The 26257-nt window shown below is 41.5% G+C and overlaps 1 protein-coding gene across 1 annotated transcript in view; it reads right to left on the bottom strand.

Moving 5' to 3' along the window:
- Positions 1 to 26257, bottom strand: part of actn3b (actinin alpha 3b) — a 51641-nt gene that overhangs the window by 20473 nt on the left and 4911 nt on the right. The window contains exons 2-3 of the mRNA XM_049568420.1: positions 2910 to 3024; positions 736 to 855 (exon numbers count right to left, since the gene is read on the bottom strand). Of these exons, the coding sequence (XP_049424377.1) occupies positions 736 to 855; positions 2910 to 3024 (235 nt within the window). The remainder of the gene's footprint in view (positions 1 to 735; positions 856 to 2909; positions 3025 to 26257) is intronic.

Genomic DNA, 26257 nt, shown 5'->3' with positions numbered 1-26257 from the left:
TACACGAAAATCCACCAACTGCTTTTGAAGTGCTGTGATGTGAGTGTTGCACGAGCGAACCTCTCAGCTTGTTTTTGTGAACTCTCAAGTCTGATGTTACACTGACTGAACCCAGCGGGGTGAAAACTGTTCAGAGTCATGCAGATTTAGAGGACTAACAGATTATTATTGTTATATGTAATATTATTTAAATGTCAATGTGGAAACTATTTGAATTATACACCAGTTTGGTTAATACTGTTGTTGCCTTTCATCTCTTCATTCACGATGCAGTATCTCTCTACTATCGTTAGTACAGTTAATTTACAGCGATTTTGCTGCAGTTCTCCTTCATCATATTCAATGACAAACATTTTAAATGATAACATACCTCAACAGTTTTTTATTATTTGAATTATGTATCTAATGTGCTGTGATCTGATCCAGGATAACCTCAAATACCTTAGAGTACATCAAATTATTTTAGACTAAATTAAATCACTTGTGTATTGCAGCTAATACCTCGTGTTTGTTCTCAGTTGGGTGATCTGTATTTTACTTTCCTGCCTCACTGCCTCATCTCATCTAAATTCTCATGACGCTGTGAACTTCAGCAGCCATCTGGTGATCAAAAATAGGTCTAAGAAATGCAAATACTGTGTGACCTTGGTATATTAATTAAAAGAGACAAAAGCAGGTAATGGAGGGAGGAAACTAATAAAAAGGGGACGTTGTTAGTCGGAGCAGGACTCTTACCTTCAGCACCGATAGACACCAGCTTGACCCCCTTGCTGCAGATGAAGTCCAGAGCTTTATTCACGTTGGCGATCTTGTGGAAACGCATCTTGCCTTTGTCGGGTTTGGGCAGCCTCTCACCTGAAAAAAATAATTCACGACAGTCAAAACAAAATTCAGTTGGTCAATCAACAGGCAACTTCTCTGGCTCCAGTTTCTCAGGTGTGAGGGTTTGTTCAAAACTGAATCTCTTTGGTTCTTAACAAAACATGTGAAAATGTCATCTTAAGATCTGAAAAAAGATATTTTCTTAGAATTTCTGACATTTTTAGACCAAACAATAATCAATAAACCAAGAAAATAATTTGCTGATTAATTAATAATAAAAACAACCATTAGTTAAAGCCTTTGTGATTACATTTCATCAGGGTTTATCCTTCAGTACGTCTAAAGTATAATATATAAGCTCAGGTAAAGCTGGGCAACATATCAATATCATATCTATACTGTGATATGAGACTATATCGTCTTAGATTTTGGATATCCTAAGTGTTGTAATTGCTTGGTTTCAAAGGCTACATTGTAGTCAAGTGATGTAATCTTTTAACTTAACCAGACAGCTGTTATTTGTTTTTACCCACTTAATAATATCCACATTACTGATGATTATTTATCTAAAATCTCAGTGTTAATATTTTGTCAAAGCACCAGTAATCAACCTTAAAATATCGGCGCAACATCAATATGGAGGTATATATTTGATTTTCACTATACTGCCCAGTCCTGAGCTCAGGTTCCTAGAAAAACAGCTTTTCGTAAACCAACCCGAGAGGAGTATTGGTACTCGATACCTTTGAGCTATGGACCAAAATAACCCAGTACGAAGTAGCATCGTAACTCCTCCAGTTTAACAACATCTGCATTCGATCCCTTTTGTTCCAAGATCTAGAAAAAAAATCCTTATTTGTATGGTTTTGCTTGCAGCAAGGGGTTTTTCAATTTATTGCAACATGTGACTGGCCCACAACTGCTGCAGCTACAACCCATACAGTCTGTGGTGTGGCCCGGAGTATTTGATGGAGTTAGCCGTTTAGCGCGCAGAGATGCCACGAAAACCTTTGAAAATATGGCTGACTACTACTACTACTACAGCGGTGTCTGATAAAAATAACTGCATACAATTTAGAAGCATTATTTTCGGACAAACTAGAAAGAAGATTTTTATGCCACTGAATGCGCTTATTCACATGAGTATAGAATGACGTAGAAATAAAAGGTATCAAATAAGTACTCTACTGGCATTGGTATAAAGTTAAGAGTACTGGTCCTACCTGTGTCATAATTTTTTAAACAATACACAACCATATAACGCAGACAATATTTCTGCTGTTTGGCTTTCATTCCTACAGATGTTACAATAGTCTATTGGTGTAGTCATTTTTACTGTATTTTTACTTTAATATAGGTGATTTTTAATAACTGAATTGAAACTGACTTTTATTTATTCAATCGTCTGTGTTGGGTAGAGGCTTTAGGCTGTTCCTGTGTCTCTGAAGTTACGCTTATGGGTACAACGTTACCATAACTGAGAAGAATTGTGGCTAAAATGATGATGGATAAGATGACAAGTTGTAAAAAACAATTTCCACTCTCATAATGTCTTCAACTTTAGAGTGATCATGATATGCACCAGTTGGAGTTGTGCAGTATGACAGTATATACCATGCGGCAGTAGAAATGGTAGATGGTAGATATTTGGCAATACTGGTTGCTCCTCAGGATCTATACTGGGCAGGATATGTAGCAAATCAAAGCTAGATTCTTGCATGATTCTTACATGATCACAAAAATCTAGCTCCCTCGCAAAGTCACGTGATTTGGCCAGACATGGAGGGGGAGAGTGAATCTGCAAGAACACTTGAAATTACTGTTCTCGGGAAGGTTAAAGCTTTCATTTGATTTTAGTTTTACAGTTTTGAGTCTTTCGTTTTTGACTCAAGTGTTGTCACATGTGAGGAAGTTGTTTTTTGTTTGTTTGTTTGCATAGAAGTCCCAAATAAAAGACAAAAATGATCAAACCCGAACTCAAGAGTTTCCAAACAGCATTACATCATAGATAAATACAGTATATCATCCACAATGACTCAGTAAGTAAACAGTAAATGTGTGTGTGTGAGTGTGTTGATGAGATCCACCTGAAATGACCTCCAGCAGCAGCATGAGTTTGAGGCCATTTCTGAAATCCTCTTCAATGTTCTCAATCTGTGTCCCGGCCTTCCTCAAGTGGGAGTTACACCAAGCTGTGAAGGTCTGAGAGAGAGAAGATAGAGAGGGTTGCACTGTCAACCATCTGACTGTGTGACGAATACATTCACAGACACTGACAGCTAGCAACACAACTATACCTGCACACACATACGTATATACACACACAGCTTGATGTTTCCCTCTTGAGAGCAGGGTCAAAACTGCTTAGCAAGGCTTGAACTGTCCTCTTCAATTTGTGACCTTGTTATGGCTGTGGCTGCTGACGGGGAGGGAGCGCGCACACACACAGACTGAGACATTTATGTCAGTTTGACTGTTGACTCAACAGCCCTGAACAAGATGTAACTGACTTTTGGTTTATGCTGTTATTCAGTTTGTTTGTCTGTTTTGGGAAGTCATCTTGTGGCAATCACTGGAGGAATACAAAAATACTGTAACATTATAAATACAAAGTACCTTTTTTTTTCTGAGGATAACATCAAAAGCTGGTCACCATTATCATCAGTTACTTGAAATTTACTTTGAATTTGATAACAAAGTAAAAGAGAAATGTAAAGGAGCTATATACGGTATTCAAAGTCTGGGCCTAGATTGCCTGCACACAGCTCTCATCTCTGGCATCACAGGGAAACATGGAGGTGACTGAGCTAAAATGGTGGATGCTACGCTAATGGTGCTAACAGCTGCAACAATGCTACCATGGCAACGGTGCTGTAAGAGTTGACAATGTTAACCTGGGGGGAAACCAAAGGGCATTACAGTTCCACAATGACACTGTCCCACAACATGGGACAGGACAGCTTTATCAGCGTTAACTGCTGTGTTAGCACAGTGCAAGTCAGTGGTGATTAGCTAGCTAATGGGAAATACACACAAGGGCTCACGTGCACTAACATGGACGCACAGCAGGAACATCTGCGAAAACAAATAACAGAGAAGCTCGGTTTACAACAAACACAGAGGAAGTGTGACTTCATTCTCTGCTCAGGGCGCCATTACTCCACTAGTAGTAATGTTTGCTGTTTCATAAATGTTGTTCAAAATCTCACATGTAGAACCGTTAAAGAAACACAAGAACAATATTACATAAAAATACATATTACATCTGTTTGTCGTCCGAGTAATATTGACCAATCACATTTAACAGCAGGAAACAGTACGTGTGGAGAAGCGTAATGCATTGGCCAAAATCTACTAATGAGGAGCCAGCTTGATATTATCTTTCCCTCGAATTTTTCTGCACGTATTGGGGTACAGAGATTAGCTGAAATGAGCAGCGCCAGAAGAGAGTCAAGAGTCTTGGCGTGGATTTCCACTGGCATCATACCGATGGCCAATGGGTTTTGACACTGACAGAAAATAGACAATTTTAATCAAAATGTCTGCAGCCATTAGCTGTATTTAATTCAGCATCAAGAATATATTTTATGTGGTTAGAGCAGGAACACCAGTAAAACTGTCTACATTTATCTGATAAATTAATGAGTGATTCTTACAATATATGTTGTCTGCAGCTGCTTTATACTGTATGTGACGGCCTTACTAATGTGTCTGTTCCTTCACAGCTGTTCCTTGTGGTTGAAGAGGCGGGCCATCCAATCTTCCTGGCCACACCTGAGGGTGTGGTCTTACTTTATAAAAGGCCTCAGTTGTCAGCCTGCTCTCTCTCTCTCTCTCTCCCTGACTGAGCAGCTGACTGCCACATGGCCAACATGGTGTAGTTTGGTTTGCCTTTGTTTCATTTGTTCTGTTTTACATACACACCCATACACACACACACACACACACACACACACACACACACACACACACACACTGCAGCCACTCATGACACGACAACATGTGTTACTTCTTATTTTGAAATAGATTTACTTAAATAAATCACCTTTGTACCTTAAATTGTTTGTGTAGACTCTCTTTTGTTGCAAACTGTGAGCCAAGTTTGTAACATGTATGAGAAGCATCTCCTTCAGTTTATTAAATCCAGCATCATGTTAATAAATATGCAGCCTCCCATTTGAGAGAGCAGGGCACAGCGCCATTACACACAGCTGTCCACTGTGTTTAACGTCATTAAATGATGTGCAAATGACCACACAAACCTCTGCACACATCAGACTGGTTGATTACAACTCAGTACTTGTTACTGGGGTTTAATAACCCTGTACATCAGGATTTCCTCTCCACCTTCCTTTCTGCATTTGTTCAGTTCAATTTCAGTTTCAGTTCAATTTATTGCTATTGCCATCACATAAATTAACTGTCCTGCAGACAAACAACAGATCCTGACGCTGCCCATACTGGAGTTTGTCATTCAAGTGTAGTGCAATGACTCTATTAGTGTGATGGCCCTAAGCCAGGAAGTTACCTGCCATAAAGTCCTACATTTGGTCGTGTGTCGTGTCGAGCATTTTGCAAGAGTATGTGCTGCATCTTTTAAAAGCCACATCTCTCATTTTAGAAACCAAACTGTTCATTAGGTGATGCCGCCGTGCGTAATGGGCAGAATGCAGACGGTGATGTAAATGGCTCTCAGCCGCTGAGTGCTTGCTTTTGGTCTGTCTGGAAAATTGCCTAATGGCGTCGGTCGTGCACGTCGGGGACAATTCAATTGGTTCCATCAGGCCATTCAATCAATCTCTGAATGGTATTTTGAGAGGCTTTCATGGCGTTTAGCTTCCAATGTGAATATAGGATGTGTGTGTTCGCATTCAAGAGTGCGAGTGTGTGCTAGGGCTGCTACTGTAGAGCCAAAACTTTGCCAGGGTTTGGAGGATGTGTGGGTGTAGAAGCAGAATAAGTACATGAGCTGAATAACTAACTACAGATGATAGTGTGGGCGGAGTGAGGAGAGAGAGACTATGCAGAGACAGAAAGAGAGACAGGGAGAGAGAGATGTATAAATTAGCAGTGAAACACGGTTTGCACTCAGTAGGTGAGAGCATACATTTTCCATTTCAGCAGAGAGCATTTAACACTCTAGAAATCAAAATGTATATGTCCTTGTACAGTATGTGGGTGTACGGTTACATCTGTGTGTGCGTCCGTGTCTATCGCCTGCACTCGAGCGTGACTGTAGATCTACATGGGTGGACAGAGATGCAAAGCACCAGAGACAGACAGAGAGGAGACGGTGACAGGGAGGGAGAGAAGGAAAAGGTGTTTCTGACAGAGAGAAACCTCACTAGTGACTGAATGAGAGACAGTAGGGAAATAAAGTGAAGGGAAAACTGCACTACACAGCTCCACACACCTGAGCTGTGTATTGGCAGGAATGTGGTGATACGGTAAGTATCATGATACGGGGGTCATGATTCAATATATGGCAATATGTTGCGATATTGTAGGCAAGGTAATAAATTACAATTTTTAAAAATAAACCTTATTATAGGAGCTAGAGGTGTGCTCTTAATGACTCTGCTGATCAGGGAGGGGGCATTTTAAGCAACTTCCATATTCGACTTGCACTGAATCACTGTGGAGTGCTCAAGTGCTTACAAAAACAAATCTGACGTAAGAATAGATATGTAAAGTTGCCAACAACGTGACTCAAACCATATATTCAAAGCTGACTTAATAAAAATCAGCAAACTTTCTGATGCTGCCGTTGCACAGGTAAGACAGAGTGCTCAATTACTATCTCTGGAGTCTGGAGCCACTCTCCTCCCAGTCAGTTTAACACCCAGTTAGCACAAGCTAACACAACAGCAGTGGCTAATATCCGACACCAAGCTGTTAACGGTCTGAACAAACTCACACTGACACCAAAAAGGCTCAACTCTTTTGTTAAACCCTTTAATAAGCAATAGGCAATGTTAGCTGTGTGATGCTAACAGTTAGCCCTGTCACTGTGTCTGTGTGCGGGTGGACTCTCACCATCTGTACCACCACGCAGTGCTCACAATCTTGCAGCAGTAGCACTGAGGGAAGCGATATACTGTATGCAGCTGTATGCTAAAGTAAGATTTTACCCATTTTAATTGTTAAAAATATATGTAAAAGTCACATTCACATGTGGGAGGCTGGGTGGTAATTACTCTATACGTTAAATGAATACTGACGTACAAATTGTGTACTCGAGTACTCAAGCCCATCCCTACAAGCCATATGTTGTTACCCTGGAGTGGAAGAGTCACATGGCTGATGACAGATTACAACACTGCTAACTAGCTGTACGGGGTTTAAACATGAAACAAAATAAACTACTGCCACAAATCTTTGCATGTTAACAAAACTGATAGGTGAGCATTGATACAGTATCACAAAACATAATATTGTGATACTTAAGTGTATTAATATTTTCTTACAAACAATTAGTCGAGAAACAGAAAATGATTAGACCAAAAATGATTAGACCGAAAACATTATCTTCCATCTTAGCAAAAGTAAACTGGAGGTCTTTGGATTCTGGACTTTTAGTCGGACAACACAAGATAATTTACCATAAGCTCTACTTTACAGTTTGTACACTGGTGTGCATTATAAGATCTGCATGGTATACGGGAACACAAAAAAATTAATCTGTTAAATATATACATCCATATTTCTCACTTGGTCATCCACGCAGCACCTGCAGTGGCTCTATTCCCCCCCAAGGGGGTCCACCGAAAAGTTTGAGAACCACTGTATTAATGCAACCAAAATATTATAATAATCTAATGATGTATTACATATACAATTTATAAAGCTGCTAATAAACACTTTTGAATGCAGGGCTTGTAATATAATATTTTTATATGGTAGTATAGGTAATACATTGTCCCGCCTGAGAAACATTATTCAATTCAAACTGAATTTCAGCATTTAAAGGCCAAAGAGAGACGCTTGTCGGAAGAGACAGAGCGAGGCAGCGAAGTGGAGAAGCGAGAGGAGTGACAGGAATGCCCAGGCCCTGGTGTAATTTGATGTAAGGGTCTGGAGAGGAGAAGAGGCCGCCTGTCCAACCAGCAGGTGCTTGTCTCCTTTGCCATGCATGACCAAATTTAGACAGGCTCCTAATCCAGCACACACAGGCCACAAGGCTGAGCCAGAGAGGAGATGAGAAGGTGGAGGAAGGAGGTAGGGAGCCGAAGGAGCAGTGGGGAGGAGGGTGGGGGCTAAATTAGGTAGAAGAGGGGGAGGAGAAAAGACTGAAAAGACTGAAGGGGGGTAGAGGCTATATCGGGTTGCTATGGGACACCACGGGACAGCTGAGAAGGCAGGATTCCTGAGGTGAACTGTAAGCGTCCAAGACGGAGCGAGAGAGGAGAAGGAGGAAAAGAAGGGGAGGAAGGAATGGATTGAAGAATATGATGAAGTACAAAATAATAACTCGAGAAAGTGTGGGTAAGATGAGAGGGGTGAGGTCTCGCCGACATCAAAGGAGAGCTGTTAGAAACTAAACTGGTGGTAATTGAAATCGAGGATTCACTTAACCTAACAAAGCTGGAGATACAAACATAATTCAGAATTCATTAAATCCAATATGCTTAACGCCGCTCTGCGAGATAAAAAAAAAACAATTATCGTCCATACCTTGGAAAGCTATTATTTCTTGTCCTCTGCATGTAATACTCTATTATCTCATCCCTTGGGTTTGTTTTAATGCCTGTGGTGGTCTACAGAGTCCACCAGCATGAGGTCACCCTCCATCCCGGCATCACTCCCCCTCCCTCCTCTCCTCTCCTCTGTCTGTCCACACCTGTCGGTCTGGCCCAGCTCAGCTCGGCCAGGGCCTTTTTACAGGTCCTTCTTGTAAAATGAGGTCACGGTGGCCAAGCGGAATGCCTGTCATAACTACGCCCCCCCCCAAGGGGAATCAGGGCTGCTGACCCTCAATACAGCTGACACGCACATGTTCCCACACACACACACACACAACCCTCTTCCCATCTGAACACACTCGGAGCTCTTAATAATGTCGGCTAGCTCTGCTGTCCATCAAAGAGCTGATGCAACCACGACACTGCCTGGAGTTACCGCTGCCGGCCTCAGAGGGGAAGCCATGAGCAAGATACATGTTCTGAACAGACCTGTTCATATCTGCACTTCATATTTCATCTCAGCAAAGCCTTGATGTAGTCTGGTTAGAGTAGAAACTAATAATACCTTAAAGGTGGGAGGAAGCAATATTCTGCGCTGGGGATTTTCCTCCCGAGGGCAAATGTTGCCGTGTGATCTGATTTTAAGAAACTTTTAGCTGTTTTTCACTTTTAGAATAAAAGTAAAAGAACAAATTGCATAAATTAATTTCTTGTACTTCTGGGGAAAATTCCAAGAAATGTGATAGCTTAAAAGGATTATCTTAGGGCATTTTCATATGATTGAAGAGTACGACTGTCACGTGTCTCCACTCTCCCACCGTTCAGCTTTCACATAAGTAATATTGTTCTGTACCTGAAAACACTTGCGTCATCTTCAGTGACATGTTTGTTGTGCCACAGTGTGAAAAAGAGCACCAAAAATGGACCAGCATTCTGCCAGAGCTGCGACTGCAGATTGAAGGCAGAAGCAAAACCAGATTTGGGTATGTCTGTGGCTTGCTGTGCAGCTGTCTGATATACAGGCATCAGTATTAAATTGAGAATGTCAGTACGTTTCCATGCAGCTTGAGAAAATCGAATTCTTGGCTTCGTCAGACTGACACTGGACTTTTAAATGCATGTACACAGCTTACCGACTGAAATTGGACTATCCGTAGCTCAACTAACACACCTAGATAATCCGATTGAAAATCGAACTATTGCTGCATGTACCCACTCAGTCCGTCTGGAGTTGGATTCGGCGTTCTGTGCATGCACCACTTTTTCTTTCGCAGGCTTTCACCCAGACGAAGAAGGAGATGACATAACAGCAGTGCAATAACTCCCGGAAAAACAAACAAGCACCATGGCGACCGAGAAGTAGAAGATGCACGTCTGGGCGGACGAGGTCCCTGATGTGTAAGCCCCCTCGAAATTGATTAGTAAGTAATGATAGCAAAGCACAAGTTCACAATTTATATATATAAAAAAATCAGTGATTGGGCAAATTTGACGGAGCAAGTAAAATAAAATAGAGGGAAAGATTTTATCGGTAAATCGAGGTGTAATTACTAAAAATTAAGCTGTTCTTTAAGCTTATTTGGTGTCAGCTCTCTAAATAAGATTATTTTGTATAGAAACAGTTTAAATTAAAAAAAAAAACCTTTCATTATGAAGGGAAGACTAGAAGGCTCCTGGGATTACACTGTGTGTACCTGTGACATAACTCTCACCACAGTGTGCACACACATTATGGCCTCCTGCAGTTGACCATCCTGTCTCGCTGCTATGTTGCAGGTTATGTGCCCCCCGCCCTCTGTGGTGCCGGTCCAACACATTACACACACACTCTGTCAACACACACACTTCAGCTGTGGCTGACCTGATGATTAGCCCGAGTGGCTGTTACACTCCCGCTATGTCAAGGTGCTCTTTACACTTACAGAGCTCAGTTTCTCTAAGACCATCCTTTGAAGCAGATATAAAGCACTGGACTTTACATTTCTGCTAATTAGGTGGATAATTACATAAACCTGCAAGACGGTCTTAATTTACAACTAACCCTCTTTGCAGTTTTCCCTCACTGGCGTCCAGTCTATCGCCATGGAGGAGTGTGGAGATTTAATTACATAAGTAGCTGATTTCCCTAATTAGCACCTTCAAATCAGAGACGGACGGTCTAATTAGGGAAATATGCTGGTGTAGTGTTTGTCTGGAATGAAACCTTGCATACTGATCGGGCTTACAGGGACCAATGCCTGCATGTATCCATCGTGTCTCTCTATAGCTTTGTGCTCAAGATGTGGTGCATTTTCTACCTTTAACACACGGCTACTGCAGTGAACTGTGGTGTGCTGCTGTTGTGGAAAATGATGCAGAGGACAATCAGAAAGCAATCAAGCTTTTAAGAGGGCTCGTTCTGAAGCACATGAGGCACAAATGCACTTTTAAAAAATCTATTGTCATTCGTTTTACCCGAGTTCAGCATCTTAGAGGATCATCTTGTGAGCTCATGATGGACTAAGACAGGACACTTTTATTGCAGCTTTGAACATTACGCCCATAACCTCCTTCTTTCAAGTCCAGTTAGTCTAAATAAAAGTCCTGACGTGGTGCTTAAGATGCACCGTTTTATTCTCTTCAAATTGTTTTTTCCTTTTGTCCCTTTTTGTTTGAGCCTATACACTTATTTTTTAAGCAAATAATTTATTCATTTTAATATTTATAAGTAACAACACACATATATCTACATATAATAAAAAAATCTGCTCCTCATTTATATTGTATCACTATAAACGAGCTGTATCACAGTACTAATAAAAGGTTTATGTCAACATACAGCCGGTATATATTCGGTATATGTGCCTTATCTCAATATAACACAGATATTTACGTCTCACTGCTAGTGTAAAAATAGTCTGCCTGCAAGGCTGACATGGTTGACTCCATTCACACCTGTCTACTACAGCCACCTTTGTCACACACCTGTTCAGAAGTCATGTCCCAGACTCTCACACACAAACACATCCATGCATGCCACATAAACAAATCACAGCCCACTCGCATGCACTGACAGTGCACACCACAATAATAGCAGCACATAAAAACACTGTGCTCTTTTGTTTATAAGGTCACTGTGCTTGTGATGCACGAGGACACACGCCATTTAAAAGTCCAGTATGTAGAAAGGGGGATGTATTGGCAGAAACAGTATATAATAAGTATGTTTTCTTTGGTGTATAATCACGTGAAAACAGGAATCTTTGTGTTTTAATAACCTTAGAATGAGACGTTTGTATCTACATAGGGAGCAGGTCCTTGTCCATGGAGTCCACCATGTTGCACAGCCATGTTTCTACAGTAGCCCAGAACCGACAAATCAAAGACTAGCTCTAAATACGGCCATTTGCATTTTTGTTTCAGCCACTGTAGTTAGCAGCCTCTCTGCAACGAGCCAGAGAGCATTAGAAAAACACTGATTTTAAATATGAAGCTGTTTTATTCAGTGTTTCTACCAGAAAAATCACCGGGTTTGTTGTTTTTGAGAGGAAGAGACCTCCGCAGATAATTCGGCTCTTGGTAAAATCCTCCTGAACAATCTAGACTGAAGATCCTAACCAGGAGTTCACACTTGGCACATGAAAGAAGTTTCAACTGGTCACCGACAGATGCCACTAAATCCTACACACTGCCCCTTTAACTTGGACCAATAAGACACACTAATACAGAAAAATTATTTTAAAGAGAGATCTGAAACTTTAGATTCAGTCTCCTACTTACCACAGATCATAAATGTGTAGCTGGGATCTCAAATAGTACAAATATATGCACATATGAAACTATAAGCCTACTTTCAACACACACTATACACACAAATGTCCAAAACCTAAAGAGTCACAGCTTTAAGCCAAAACCTGAGGCCACACTGGTAATAACAGTTCTTCAGTTCTGGACCAAGGCCACTTCAGTCCACCTGTGTGTCTGACAGTAATAAGTGTGTGCACAGAGAAGGAAATGTGCACCCTTCACCCACAACGAAAAAGATACTGCGGCTCCTAATGTCAATAAACCACAGGTCGGTCAGGAGTTATTAAAAACACAGACACAGAGCACAAAGAGCTCCAGCTCCCCTGTACCAATATGCCTGCTCATCTCTGATATTGGATTTTTCCCAATTCATCAAGTCTTTAATAGAAGCTGACACTCTTTTACAGCTTTAATGTTTCATAATGTTATTAGGTCTCAACTTGTCACTTCAAAAAGTGCCACAAATAAAAGTTACTAGGGCATACTGTAGGTATCTCTACATGTAATGCAAGGCTCAAGACAATCCTCTATGGTCACCGGAAGACAGACTTCAAGTGTGATTTTTCGTTTCAAAATTCATTAAAATGCTGCAAAGTCTCCCACTCCTTAAGTGTCATTTACATTGTTGGCTGACTTCCCAGGCACTGTCAATGGTCACTCAAAGTCTCAGTAGGACTCTATGAACTGAACAAAGCCACCAGACAGTGTAAGAAATGTAACCGACTCTGTTGATCTGTCAGCACATAACAGAGTGGAGGAAAAGAGCATAATTTGCTCATCTGTCAAGGCTGACGGAGTGAAACTGCTCCACTGCTGAGCTGCTCACATCAGTAAAAACTCAAACATATAAAAAATATATACCTAACATTGATCCATCTCAGGCTTTCACTCAAAAAGGGTGTCAATGATATCTAAACGTAGATGCCGGTAACGATTCGCATTAGAAAGGAAACACCTTCCAAAAACTGCTGACATTTTTACAGATTTGCAAAACTGTGACAGCACTTAGTCCTCAGCCATCACACTTGTGACAGATTTGAACGCTGTAAAACCACATCAGCTCTGAGTGGACAAACACCAGTGGACTCCCATCAACACTTGTCATCTCAGTGCTAGAGTGACGAAAAAAAACTGCAGGAAAGTTTGCTGTGTGTCTGACTTTTTTTTGCATGATTAGAGTCTCAACTTGTCATGAAGACGGATGTTCGCGACGCAAATCGGCAGTGAAGGACAATGTGAAAACACAGTGTGGTGCTGAATTTAATGCCGTTAGCCAGAAAGAGCTGCAATGATTAGTCGATTAACTGATTGGTTAAACAAACTATTCATCGTTTCAGTCATTTCTCAAGCAAAAATGTCAAACATTTGCTGGTTCTAGCTTCTTAAATGTGAGAATTTGGTGGTTTCCCTTGTTATTTATGATCGTAAATTAAGACGTTTTGGGTTTTTGACAGTTGGTTGGACAAAAAAAACAATCTAAAGGCATTATTTTGGGCTCTGGGTAACTCTGATGAACATTTTCCACAATTTTAATCTTAATCATGAAAATATCTGCCAGATTAATCGATAATGAAAATAATCATTAGTTGCAGCCCTATGGACCATAACTGGCTGTTTTCTATGCACCTCAACAGTACAAAAGTAAATGCACATTTGAAATAAAATTATATGTACATATTTTAAAAACACAACTTGGCCTGGGTACAATTAAAGTCTTTAAAATCAGAGGTCATTCTGTAAAACAATTTTTCTACTTCACGAAAAAAAGAAAACTATTAAATATCAAATGTCTGGAAACAAAAAATAGTCTGAAACTGGCAACATAAAAATTTTAAAATCAGAAACCATCTGACCAGACATTCGACGGCAGCTTTCAGTGCTTGTATCACTCACATATCATGTTTGTTTATCTGACTGACTTCATGTCTGACATCACTTCATTGCGTCAGGGCTCTCTTGTAAACAACAATCACCCTGAATTCCTCCACCCAGTTTCAACAGCCGATGAAGTGACAGGACCATCGTGAAAGGGGAGAGGAGTTACAACACGCAACAGGTGCAGGAGACATTTAGGAGCCCCCAGCCACCCACTCTCTCTCTCCCCTTACTCCTCTTCTTTCCCTTGTGGCCTTTAAATACCCTCACCCCTCAAACGGACCCGGAGCCCTGAACTTGGGTGCCACAGGAGGATTTGAGACAATGACACAAGAGCCAAGAGTTGATCCCACCTCTAACAGGTCAATCTAAACTCTCCTGCCCCATTGACTTACCTCTAATCTCTTGTTACATCTCAACAACTATTAGGAATTGCTGCATGTAACTTGTGACAACTTCCTCTTACTGTATTCTCTAGAAATAGATTTGGTGATGTCACATCTGTTGGTGCAGATAAATTTACTGCTCATCTTCATTTTCAAATGAATAAACAGGCTAAATCTGTGGTTGTATACACCCAAATTGCTGATACATTATCTTGAGATTGTTAACAGAAGTACATTGTGGTTTTCTATATAAAGTTATGAATCAACTAAGGTCAGTGGGTTCCAAACACTTAATCTTGTGTGAGATGATTACCAAAATGGGAAAGGCAATGTTTTCTCTAAACTTAGTGTTTTTTAAATAGGAAGAGTATTGGATATGGTTACCTTTGTACTCCTAAAAAATTATTTAGATTAAATACGTAATCGAAGAAGGGAATATCATTTTTTTTGTTAAGAGTACTCGCAACTTATACATACACTGCATACATACTAATCGGGCTGTCCCATTTACCTTTTTAGGGCTTAAAGTAGTAATCAATCAGATTCATATGCGCAAATCAACCCCCCGAACCCAGCCAGACTACCGCATATTTGTATGTGGGACCGTATGTGGGACCGATTATACGTCCGCCCCCTCGCTAGTCGGCACCAGAGATATTAGTCGGTTAAACCTATTAGTGTTTTATTCATTTATTATTCATGCAGCTGCCTGCCACTAGTGGGTGCTACAGAGCCGTCAGACAGCAGTCCCCCTCCCCGCGGTAATGCTTGAGTAGACTGGAGTTTTAAAACAGCATGGCGGGAAATTGGAGAGATGTCCTCTCGCCAAACCAGCACGATTTGGCAGAACTTTGATCTAGACTATGAAATCAGCGGCAATTTATTTTTTTCAGATGTTATTTTAGTGGTTAACTTTTGACTGAGTTGCCGTCATGTTCACACTGATACCGCACGCCGCCAAGTGTCTCGTACTTCAGCGGCATTTAAAATCTGACATGGTTGTTGAAGATGATTAAAGGCTTTAAAGGGCTCTTAATGCACACAATATTTTTTGGGACAATGTTTCAAATACTTAATAAATTATGCTCAATCTTGACTGTTTGAGTGTTTTCCCTTTTTTAGACTAGTCGGCTAGCCTTAATTAAACTTTTCATTTAGTCGACAGGGAAATTAGTCGCCAGCAACATCTCTAGGTGTGACAGAGAGGGGGAAGCGAAGCGGAACTTCTGCACGCAATATTTCTGTAAGTCATTAATAACCCGGACCGCTGTGGGGGATTGATTGTGGTGGATGAAAGTGTAGAAAGATTTTGGTGCAAAAACTTGAGAAATATGATACACATGGTGACACCCAGGAACCACATGCAGAGGTCATCAGCTTAAATACAAAAACAACCCTGCACAAGCAAAGCAAAGCATCACACTTAACTGACTGAGCCACATGAATGTTTCTATTTGGGTCAACACAGGGCATTAAAAAGACAATTGTTTTTCCTCTTATATAAGGAGGAGGAACCTTAGTGAAGATGGAAGTAATAAAAAAGGAAATCATCACTTCTCCTCACTGAATATCAACAGTCAGGTCGTTAAGATAATATAAAAAGAAGCTTTCTCATTTCTAAATCTCAGTGAATATTCTTTGAACATCAGTTTCAAGTTACATTTCCAGCAGGTTAAACTGTAAGCAAATAAATCCCCAACATCAATTTATCAGCCCTCCTCTTCCACCTCTTCTCTATGAAGGATTAACAGGCTAATATCGCTGACAACAGGGCCATTGCCGGCCTCAAATGCAAGGCCCGAGTCCAAACCCATGGATTTATGTCAGTGTTTAGAGGATAAAAGGCCTAGGACACCTCTCCTAGTCAAAGCATGTGTGCGTGTGTGCATCAACCCTGTGCCAGATACCAGTGAGATATACTGTAGGCACAGGGGATTTCAGCTGGTTAGGGAACAGGTGGAGCAGGTGGTGAAACACAACAGTCCTCCGCCCACAAACAGTGAGAACAATGCTAATGTTTTTAAAGATTTAAGGATGAGTTTTGTACAAACAGAATGCAGTATTAGGCTCCATTCTGAAACGTATACACACAAAGCCATGCTGTGTTTACACATCCAATATCCCTGTGCTGAAGTAACCCACAGCATTTTAATGGGAACAACTATACGAAACATCCGATTTTGATTCATGGCACACAAGCAAGTTAGACAAACACAGGAAGGAGTGTCACTGTGCTCTAGGAAATAAGGTTATGACAAAAACAAAATGACTGGTGCCGCATGGATACACAGGTACTGTGCCTGACAATCCTGCACCACATTATCTACAACCCAGGTACTGCATTTATTTTCTGTCCGCGGCTGTACAACTCACAGGAACGGATGGCTAACCTGGTTCAGTCAATCACTTGTTTTGACACAACCATCTGTCTACGTCGTCATATTAATTGCTTCTGCTCGGTGCGAGGAAACATTGTGTCCTGCTCTGCCCCATTATGCCACCTCACATCATGTTCCGCACCGTTCCAGGTTGCTGTGCTACCAGATTGAAGATGCCAGGCAGAAATGCAAGCCAAAAGATGAACAATGTGTGCTCCTCCAGCACTGTCTCCATGTGTGTGTCTGTGCCCGTGTGCAGGTGTTCGCTTGTCAGAATTGCCAGAAATGCTGACAGCAATCGAAGAGCAGGAACACTGTGGCACAGCTTTCAAATTTTTCAATTTAACGATGCTAAGAAGTGAGGGCTTCGGCAATTATGCAGAGAAAACAGTTACCCATTTTTTCTGGTATCACAATGGATGAAGTGACATTTTGTTTGCTTTATGTGATGCAATTTCAGTTCACCAAGGATGTTGTGGAGCCCAATTTAGGGGCTGATGATTTAAAATTGTTTGGTAGTGTGAAGTTCACAGGAATATTATGTGTTCACAGTGAAACTACGCCACCTGGCTGGAGTACGTAAGATACAGTCAGTCAGCGAGACAGACAAAACTGCGTGTGTAATCCTTAGTTAATAAGTCGATGTTTGTCTGTTGCATATCTACACAACAGAAAAGTTACATAGGTGAAAAGGTTATTATTAAGACAAGCGGATGAATATGGCTCAGCTAAGTAGGGTTTCGCAACTGGACACACACAGCAGCTATCAGGGGGCGATATAGCACTCAACGATAAAGCTGAGCTAGGTAAGCTAACAAAGACTAGCATGGATGGCAGTCAGCACAATGCAGCAAACATGGCAGTAAACAGTGCTTCCCTAGAACTTTCTGATACCTAAACAGAGCCCACCTTTGTCGGACCTTGCCGGAATAAAAGGGATGCAAAGGATTGAAAATTATTACCGGAGATGCTAGGCAAAAAGTGCTATCTTTGCACGTAGCAGGACAACAAGTGCATGATGCTTACGACACAATAGCAGCATACGATATTAAATATGTAGACACAAAGCAGAAGTTATCTGGATACTTAGAACTGTCCCGAGAGAAAACATCCAGTACCAAAAAAGAGAAAAGAGAAAATCTGGAAAGTTATAACAGCACACAAAGGATGTTAGTGAAGTACTGTGAGTTTGCAAATGTTGAGGGAGGGATTACGACGCAAAGCAAACAAAGCTGTGCATCATCCAAGCTACACAGAAAGTGCTAAGGGAGCCTGAACTAAGATGAGCTTCTTGACCCAGGAAGAACACTTGAACTGTCTGAAATGCAAATGACTGGCATAGGAAGAATCACAACAGCTACAGTCAACACATTGGATTGCAAGACTGCGGAGAAGCATCCAAACAACAGCAGATGGTCAGAGAAGTGACGGCCTGACGTCTGCTACGGGAACTGTGGAGGTAAATATTCTCATGATGGCGAATGTCCTGCTGGAAGCAAACATTGCACAGCCTGTGGTAAACTAAACCATTTTGCAAGACTATGCAGTTCCAAATCCAAAGACATTAACACAAAATGACAGCATGGAGTCCAGAACAGCAAGCTGCATTACAGACACTGAACAAGAGTCTAACCAGTGACACCATGATGTCATAGTTCTACCCACGTACAGAGATATAAGTCATTGTGAATGCTAGCCCTGTTGGAATCAAAATGATGAAAATGGGGTGAAGTACATACTAGTTGGTCTCTCAGCAATGTGGAAAGGAGACAGAAAATGAAGCGTGAATTGTGTGGGGCTGTAAGCATTTTCACCTGTACATTGTCTGGGCCTGTACTCGACCAAAGGAGATCTTATTTCACCGAAATTCATTAAGTGCACTCTACTGAGCCGTGACAAGGTGCAAAGCGTCTATTCTGTGCCGAGCATCGCATGTTTGAGGTTTGTTTTCTGGTCCATGAGAGGCAAAAAAAGTTCAACTTCAGGTACAACACTGCGCTGAGCACCTTCAGTTTTTACCTAGCTTGCCAATCCCAGGGGCGGGACAAAAATCACTTGATCGGCAGTCACATTCTATGACAACAATGGAAGATAAACTAACACTGCTGGCCACGTAGACCAGTGGGCCATCCTCTCTCCCTACATGCTTCAGCCCTCCCTTCATACGGAGTAAGGGCCACAGCAACGACTCTACATTGTGCCAATATTTTTATATATATTGCATATCATAGCAACCAGACTCAATCAAAGCATCTCAGCTGGTGCGCTCTCGAGTGCTCCCAGCTAGGCCATTTTGAGAAGCGCCTAGCATTTCATTGCTTGGGTGAACACAGAGCCTTATGAATTGTGCGACCAATGAGAATCTGGTTGGACAAGACCTACTGACCAAGCGACCTGAAGGTGTCAACCCTACAATGCTCTTCCCCTAACTCTATTTATGATCACGACGCACTAGAAATCAAAACCACCTGCCAGGACTGAGAGATAGGCACTGAGGCTTCAGCCCGACAACTTCAAGGTGGAATACAGAAAGGGAGCGGACATCCCAGCGGACCACCTGTCTCGTAACCCCATTGCATCTCAGACGGTTGACAGCACACGTGCAACAAAAGCAGCAGAGGAGTATGTGAACTTCAACACAAATCTTGCAACAGTTAAAGCCACGACACTCACTGACAGCAAAGCAGAGACGCTTAGAGACTTCAAGAGGTCAGTGCTCACGTTAGATAGAATACATGGCACAAAACTTACAAGTCATGATATGCTGACATATTTAAGCAAGTTAGACACGTTCTGACACTTTACTAGAGGGCACTAGAGTAGGAATTCCCACTGTCCTACAATATAATGTTACAGCTAGCCCATGAAGGACACCAGAACATTGTCAAAACTAGAGCACTACTCCGAACCAAAGTTTGGTCTCAAGACATTGATCATTAAGCAGAAGCAGCAGTACGCATCTGCTGTCATGTCGGGCTAACGGATCCATTGCACACACACTGAGCCTGTTGGTTTTGCCAGAATTGCCTTGGCATAGTGTTCGTACAAACTTCTAAGGACCACCTCAGTACTGACTGGTCATGATGAATGCACCCTTGCCAGTCGTCAAGAGTGTTAAGTCAATGTCAGCTAACAGTGATTCCAATCATGGACAAAGTCTTGTCTTGTGACAACGGATAGCAGTCCCACTCAACAGCAGCCAGTTCTCCCAGTTCGCACACTATCTAGGATACCATCAAACCACTTTGGCTTCAAGCCAATGCTTCGGCTGAAAGATTCATGTGCACTGTTGGAAGCCCTTTGTGTGACCAAAACACAAGGAATTCCCTGAAAACAGCAACTGAACATCTTCCTGACAAGTACCGATTCACACCTCATCTGCCAAATTGTTGTTTCAACACAAGGTGAACACAAAATTTCCTTCGTTGACTCACACCACAATTAATAGTTCAGACTGTGAAGAGAGAGGAAGGGACAGTAAAGATAAAGCCCAGATGAAAGCTCATGGACACTCTCATCCTCATACTACACAACACATTTTCACTATAGGCAACACTGTGTGTTATCATATGGCTGCACAATTACAAACAGAATGATATTTAAATAACAGAGTGCTGCTTTCACTTCCATGTTGTGCTACATTCCTGCTAATATACAAATCTTGGCATCAAAATAAGACCTAAAATAAAGTTCTCCTTCACCTGAATTCAGTGCTTCTCCTCAAAGCAAAATTTAAATATTTTGAGAGGCGTTTTTGAGAGATGGATGGATGCGTATCCACCGCTGTATTCTTTTTACAGCGGTCACGATAACGTGATGTGCGGTATCTTTTACAGTGGTCACAGCAGCGTGATTTGCTGTACAGCATTTTAGTCGTGGATGTCCGAGTTGACAAGAACGGGAATTTTGGGAGGTAATTCTTCTTTGCCTTCATACATTCATCATACTGCAGATTGTGGTGTCTTTTTCGAGTGGTTTAACAAGTCTCATGCTCTCTACATATGATTCATTCTCTCCTAAATCCAAAATATTTCCAAAAAACAGATGAAGGTTAATAAAGGATGATTTTTGTATTGCCTGTCTGCAGTCGGAACATTAAGCAAAGTTTTTCACAGGTTGTCGCTGCAGGATGCACGATGTGCACTAAATGGCATGATTGCTTTTCTTGGGCGGAGCCTTACTGTTAGTTTAGGAAGCGCTTGATTTAATATGCAGCAGAGTTTTCTATGAGCGCAGCATGCATTTTAAACGTCAATACAGTCTATCATGTTTATTTAATTGTGAAAAGACCAAATCATGATTGTGATTAATATTTGATTAATTGTGCTGCCCTACTTCATCGTCAGCCCAAGCATAACAAGCTCACCACACGCAATCAGAAATGAGCACTTAAGTAGCTGCATGTCCATCAATAGGTTTGGAGCAAATAAACTAGGCTTGGCAAAGTAAGTATTCAGTCAGAAGTTGGCAGTGTATGCTATGCTTTACATTTTGAAACATTTGTGATCCAAGTTTTTATGCAAGCTCACTGGTACACCATGAAGTAATGCCAACAAGACTTAAGAGTCTACAGACATGCTAATAGCTCTGTACGGCTGAGCTACATGCTAACAGCAGCATGCTAGCATGCTCACAATGACAATGTTAACCTGCTGATGTTTAGCAGGTGAAATATTTACTGTGTTCAACACTTTAACATAGCATGTAGGCATGCTGACATTTGCTAGCTAGCAATAAACACTAAGTACAGTTAAGGATACTGAGAATGCCATTAGTTTTGCAGGTATTTGGTCATAAACTAAAGTACTTAAGAAGTTTCAATTTTGACCTGAAGGTGGTGCAAGATGAAAAGTCAAAGGTTATTAAAGTTATTACAATTTAACCTGAGGTGGGCAAGACTGTCTGTACCGGATTTCATGACAATGCATCCAACAGTTGTTGAGACATGTCACCATGTCACTCAAAACCATAAATAGCAAACTCATGGTGGCACCAGAGGATAAGTCAGGTTATCACCGGATTTATCCTCTGGGCCTGTACCAAATTTCATAGCAATCTCTTCAAAAGTTGCTGAGATTTTTCAGTCAAGACCAAAATGGTGGATCAACCAAAAGGCCGACAATCCAATCGCTAAAGCCACTCTGCTAGTGTGGATAAAAATATGCCATCTTCAAGAAATAAAAACATGTAGTGATGACAAAAAACATGAACATACTATTTTTGTAATTTCTAGTAAACTGTTATGTATGATGTCATGGAAAACTACCCAACAAGGTCAAAAGGAATCTGTCATGCCACTGTGACTTTCAATTTTCAGTGAGGTCGTATGTAATAACCCTGATTTTCTGCTTGCGCTGCACACACACAATCACACACAAAGCATTCTTATCTTTCATTGTTCACTCTAATACTGCCATCACCCTCTTTCTTGTTACACAAGTCAACGGATGAATTGACTGACTGCGTGATCGATGGCGGAGAATAAAGTTGAGTGTACAGGTTCACGGTTGATGGCAGCAGCATGCCGAGTCATTTAATGAGCTCTGGACTGCAGAGACTGACATGAGAGACATAAATTGGTGTAAGTGGTTGCGGAGGATTTATGACAGTGCGGCTGGCCTGAGGAGGAGGAGGAGGAGGAGGAGGAGGACGGGGCGGGGGGTAGCAGGGGGAGGAGGAGGAGGAGGAGGAGGAGGGCTGTGTCTAATTTCAGAGGGCAAGTTCTTTCTCTGAAATAAGAGGCAAATCTGTCCAGGCTGATCTAGGGTCAGCTAATTCCATCTTAACAGGAACCTTGATCATGAGGATCTACTGTATGTGTGAAACTGATGTAAGGCTTTCTATAGTAACATGAAACCCAACTACATTTCCCAGCATTCATTCAGCCAAAAGAGCAAGTCAGTGCCGACCTTGGGATTCTACTTCTGCCTCTATTAGAAAACCACAAAAGGTTTTCTAATGCTGAACTTACTACTCCAATTTAATGTTGCTATTTGTCCGTTGTGAAGCTGAAGTGACTCCAGATTGACCACGTGACTGCTGCTGTACTGGACGCCTCATCATTCAGGAAGTCCTCATTTAGCTGCTGGCAAAAAGCTGTTAACACCTACAGCATGTCTGAGGCGACAGCGAATAAACATCTTCCCCTCTGCATGAAACCGCTCAAACTGTAACAATGGCGATATCAAATGTGCACAACCCAAACAGGACTGTGTTATGTTCAAATGCTCCTTTTAATATGGAGTTAGGTGGGATAAAGCCAGAGATTGTGGCATCCTGCTTGATATTTCAAATGGAGCAGCTTTTTCAACCATTATAAAGTACATAATGATATCTTCATGACCTCAGTCCTATTATAAGAGACCCATCATCTCAGCAGACGTCCAACTGATGACTGTAACTTCTGCTACCACCTGCCTATAAATATCTCTTGCATGCAGCCAGCATTCAGACCCAACATTATGAGCTTTTTTTTTCCTTCATAAAGACAGGTTCAGTTTGTCTCATTACTACAGGAAACCCAGGTTGACATAAATGCAGCATTTGAGTCTGGCACCATTAAGACCTGAGTTGACATTTTGTAGGTGTTCGGCTGTGTATCCTCTGTTTGTCATTCGTCACTGAGGTCACAGAGTTGGCAGCTTGTGGCTTCCTCATAAACAAGTCTCCATTTTCCACAGCAGCACCGAGCCTAAAGAATAACTAAAACTGGGATGGGTACAGCATTGTATATTTTTTGACAACAGAGACGGCTTTATTTTTTAGCTTTACAGTTTGTCTGCACAAACACAAAACTGCAACGGAAGTAATGCCGCTGTCAACCATGCAGTCTTCTCTAACTAATCTAACCTTTTATTCTATTTACAGACCCACAGGATTGCCCTGATCAGATCAAGATGGCTGCTCTCACAGCCCATCAATCGTCATTTCTACTTTCGCCCGCTGGATTCTGACACCGCGGTTGTATCGTGTGTCTGCTTTCGCCATTACAGCACTCTGCAAAAACTTGTCTGTCTTCAAGCTGTGTCCCAATCCTCATAAGAACTCACCCACGAAAGTCAACGGTAACACACTTTCAAGCTCATAAAATACAGTGTATGAAGACTTTGCTTCTCAAACACACACACACACACACACACACTCACACTCACACACACACACGCACATACACTCCTCAGCCCTTCCTGCGGCCTCCTGAGGCTCCTGCGCCTGCACCAAAGCAGTTTATAGAAGCCTCCCTACATGGACACGGCTTCTGGAATAGCAACTGCTATTTGATCTGACTGCAAGTTCTCTCACCTCTCCACTTACGTTTAACCCTCGTACACCTTCTCCCCACATGTATCTGCAACACAGATACTGCGCTAATTAATGCCATTATTTTGACACAATTCACCTGGAATAAACGTAAAGGGACCGTGTATTTTTACCGACGTCAAATTCATGCTAAACACTGTTGTCAGACTTTATGAAAGTGATCCATTCATTCATCCATCCATTTTGCATCCCAGAGCTCCTTGTAAGTCCTGCCTTTTTTTGGTTTGCTTACAAATGTTAAATCAAATATTGAAATCGGGAAAATCACTTATTGTTTCTTTGTGGTTTCATTTTAGCCTCTCAAAGAAGTGTACGCTCAACCGGTCTGGTGAGTGAAAATATGCTGAGAGGTCCAGAGATCAGCTCAACAGGTTCCTGCACTGGGATCACATGACCCTGACAGAGTGAATCATGGGAGAGAATCTAAGAAGACGCCCCCCACCCCTCCATTAAAATTGCATCTTGGGATCACTGTAGCCAGGGCAGTGAGCACAGAAATCAGTGGAGCAGGTCTAATCGCGGTGAATTACAAATCAGTTCTCCAGTTTCTTCACTAATGGTACAAATTAAGTCTGAGAGGAGGGATAGATGTCTCTGACCTGTCCCCCGCGCCCTTTAAAAACTCCTCTTTCATCAACTTGCATTAGAATTGTGTGATTTAATCCTCTAAAAAGAGACCTGAGATCTTGATGAATACATCCTATCTCAGATAAGAGAGCAGCTTATATGCTACATTATTATGCAACAGCATGTCCCACTGTGAAGGGAACACATGGCAAATTCAGGTAACAGATTCTGCAGATACTCAGGCACATTTTAAAAAACACCCCACAGTGTTTGGTTAAGGACATCAAGGCAAGGACCTCCACGAGAAGAGAGAGAAAGTTTCAATGTAGAGCTACAGAAATACGTATAACACTATTAGGCCTAAATGCCAAAATGTCTCGCACTTCAAAAGATGTGAAATCTCTACCTTGGACATTTACATATAGCCATCATCCTGTAAGGAAAGACATCTTCACAAAGCTACCCTCGTTACAAATCACTCCATGTGTACTCCCTGAAAGAGAGCCAGTGTTTTAGTATTGTCTCACCAAACACCAGGTAGTAGGTGGGGATCAATGACCCCGTCTGGCTGCTGCACTACTGACTGAGTTGTTAAAGTGCAAAATGAGATTAGACAAGAATAGATTCGATTACGCAGCACCCTAAGATCTCTCCTCGCCCACACAGAGGGACATTACATTAGGTGGAGTGGATAAATATCCCATTACTGAATGTAACTTTATAACACTTGAATCTGACGGCGATCAGTCTTTTGGCCACTTCATTCATTTTGCACCCTGCGGAATAGAACAGAGTAGAATTAATTAGCACTGATCTTTTCCTACAGATCAGGATGCATGAGGATTACTGTTCTGTACAGATTACTGCTGTTGGCATGACTATTCAATTTACATTATGCGTATTCTTCTTATATTTAAAGAATTTTATTTAATCAAACTCTAGAAATCATAAAATGATGGGATGAACTTTTCACCATGTGATTTTTTGACATATTCACTAAATATCACCACATGTCAGTGTCAACACCGCTCATTACAACGTGGTTAAGTGCAAACCCGACTATGTACAACAATGGACAAAAACACTGGGTGACTATTTTTACGCTTCCTTAGACAAACGTCAATTTGAACATACATGAAGACCATATTTTTCGTGTGTGTTTGTATTCACCACAAGGCTAATGAGTCAGCTGAGCCCGGTTGATAACCCTATGTAATGGGTATTTATAGGCTATTGCTAGCATAAGCTTTGCTAGGCAGCCAGCCAGTCATTCATTCACTTAGTCAGTTAGCAGCTGAACGTTTTGACTATGTGAAACAGAGGATCAGAGGTGAACTTTGAGATTTTGTTTTCACTTTAACACATTATACAAGAAGAAAAAAGTAGCCAAACATCTATCAGCTATGGGCAAGAATCTGGCGATATGATATGTATCACAAATCGA

This window comes from Epinephelus fuscoguttatus, linkage group LG23 (genome assembly GCF_011397635.1).
Source record: "Epinephelus fuscoguttatus linkage group LG23, E.fuscoguttatus.final_Chr_v1".
Taxonomy (NCBI): domain Eukaryota; kingdom Metazoa; phylum Chordata; class Actinopteri; order Perciformes; family Serranidae; genus Epinephelus; species Epinephelus fuscoguttatus.
Note: the sequence above shows the minus strand (reverse complement) of the source record. Positions and strands in the feature narration are given on the sequence as shown.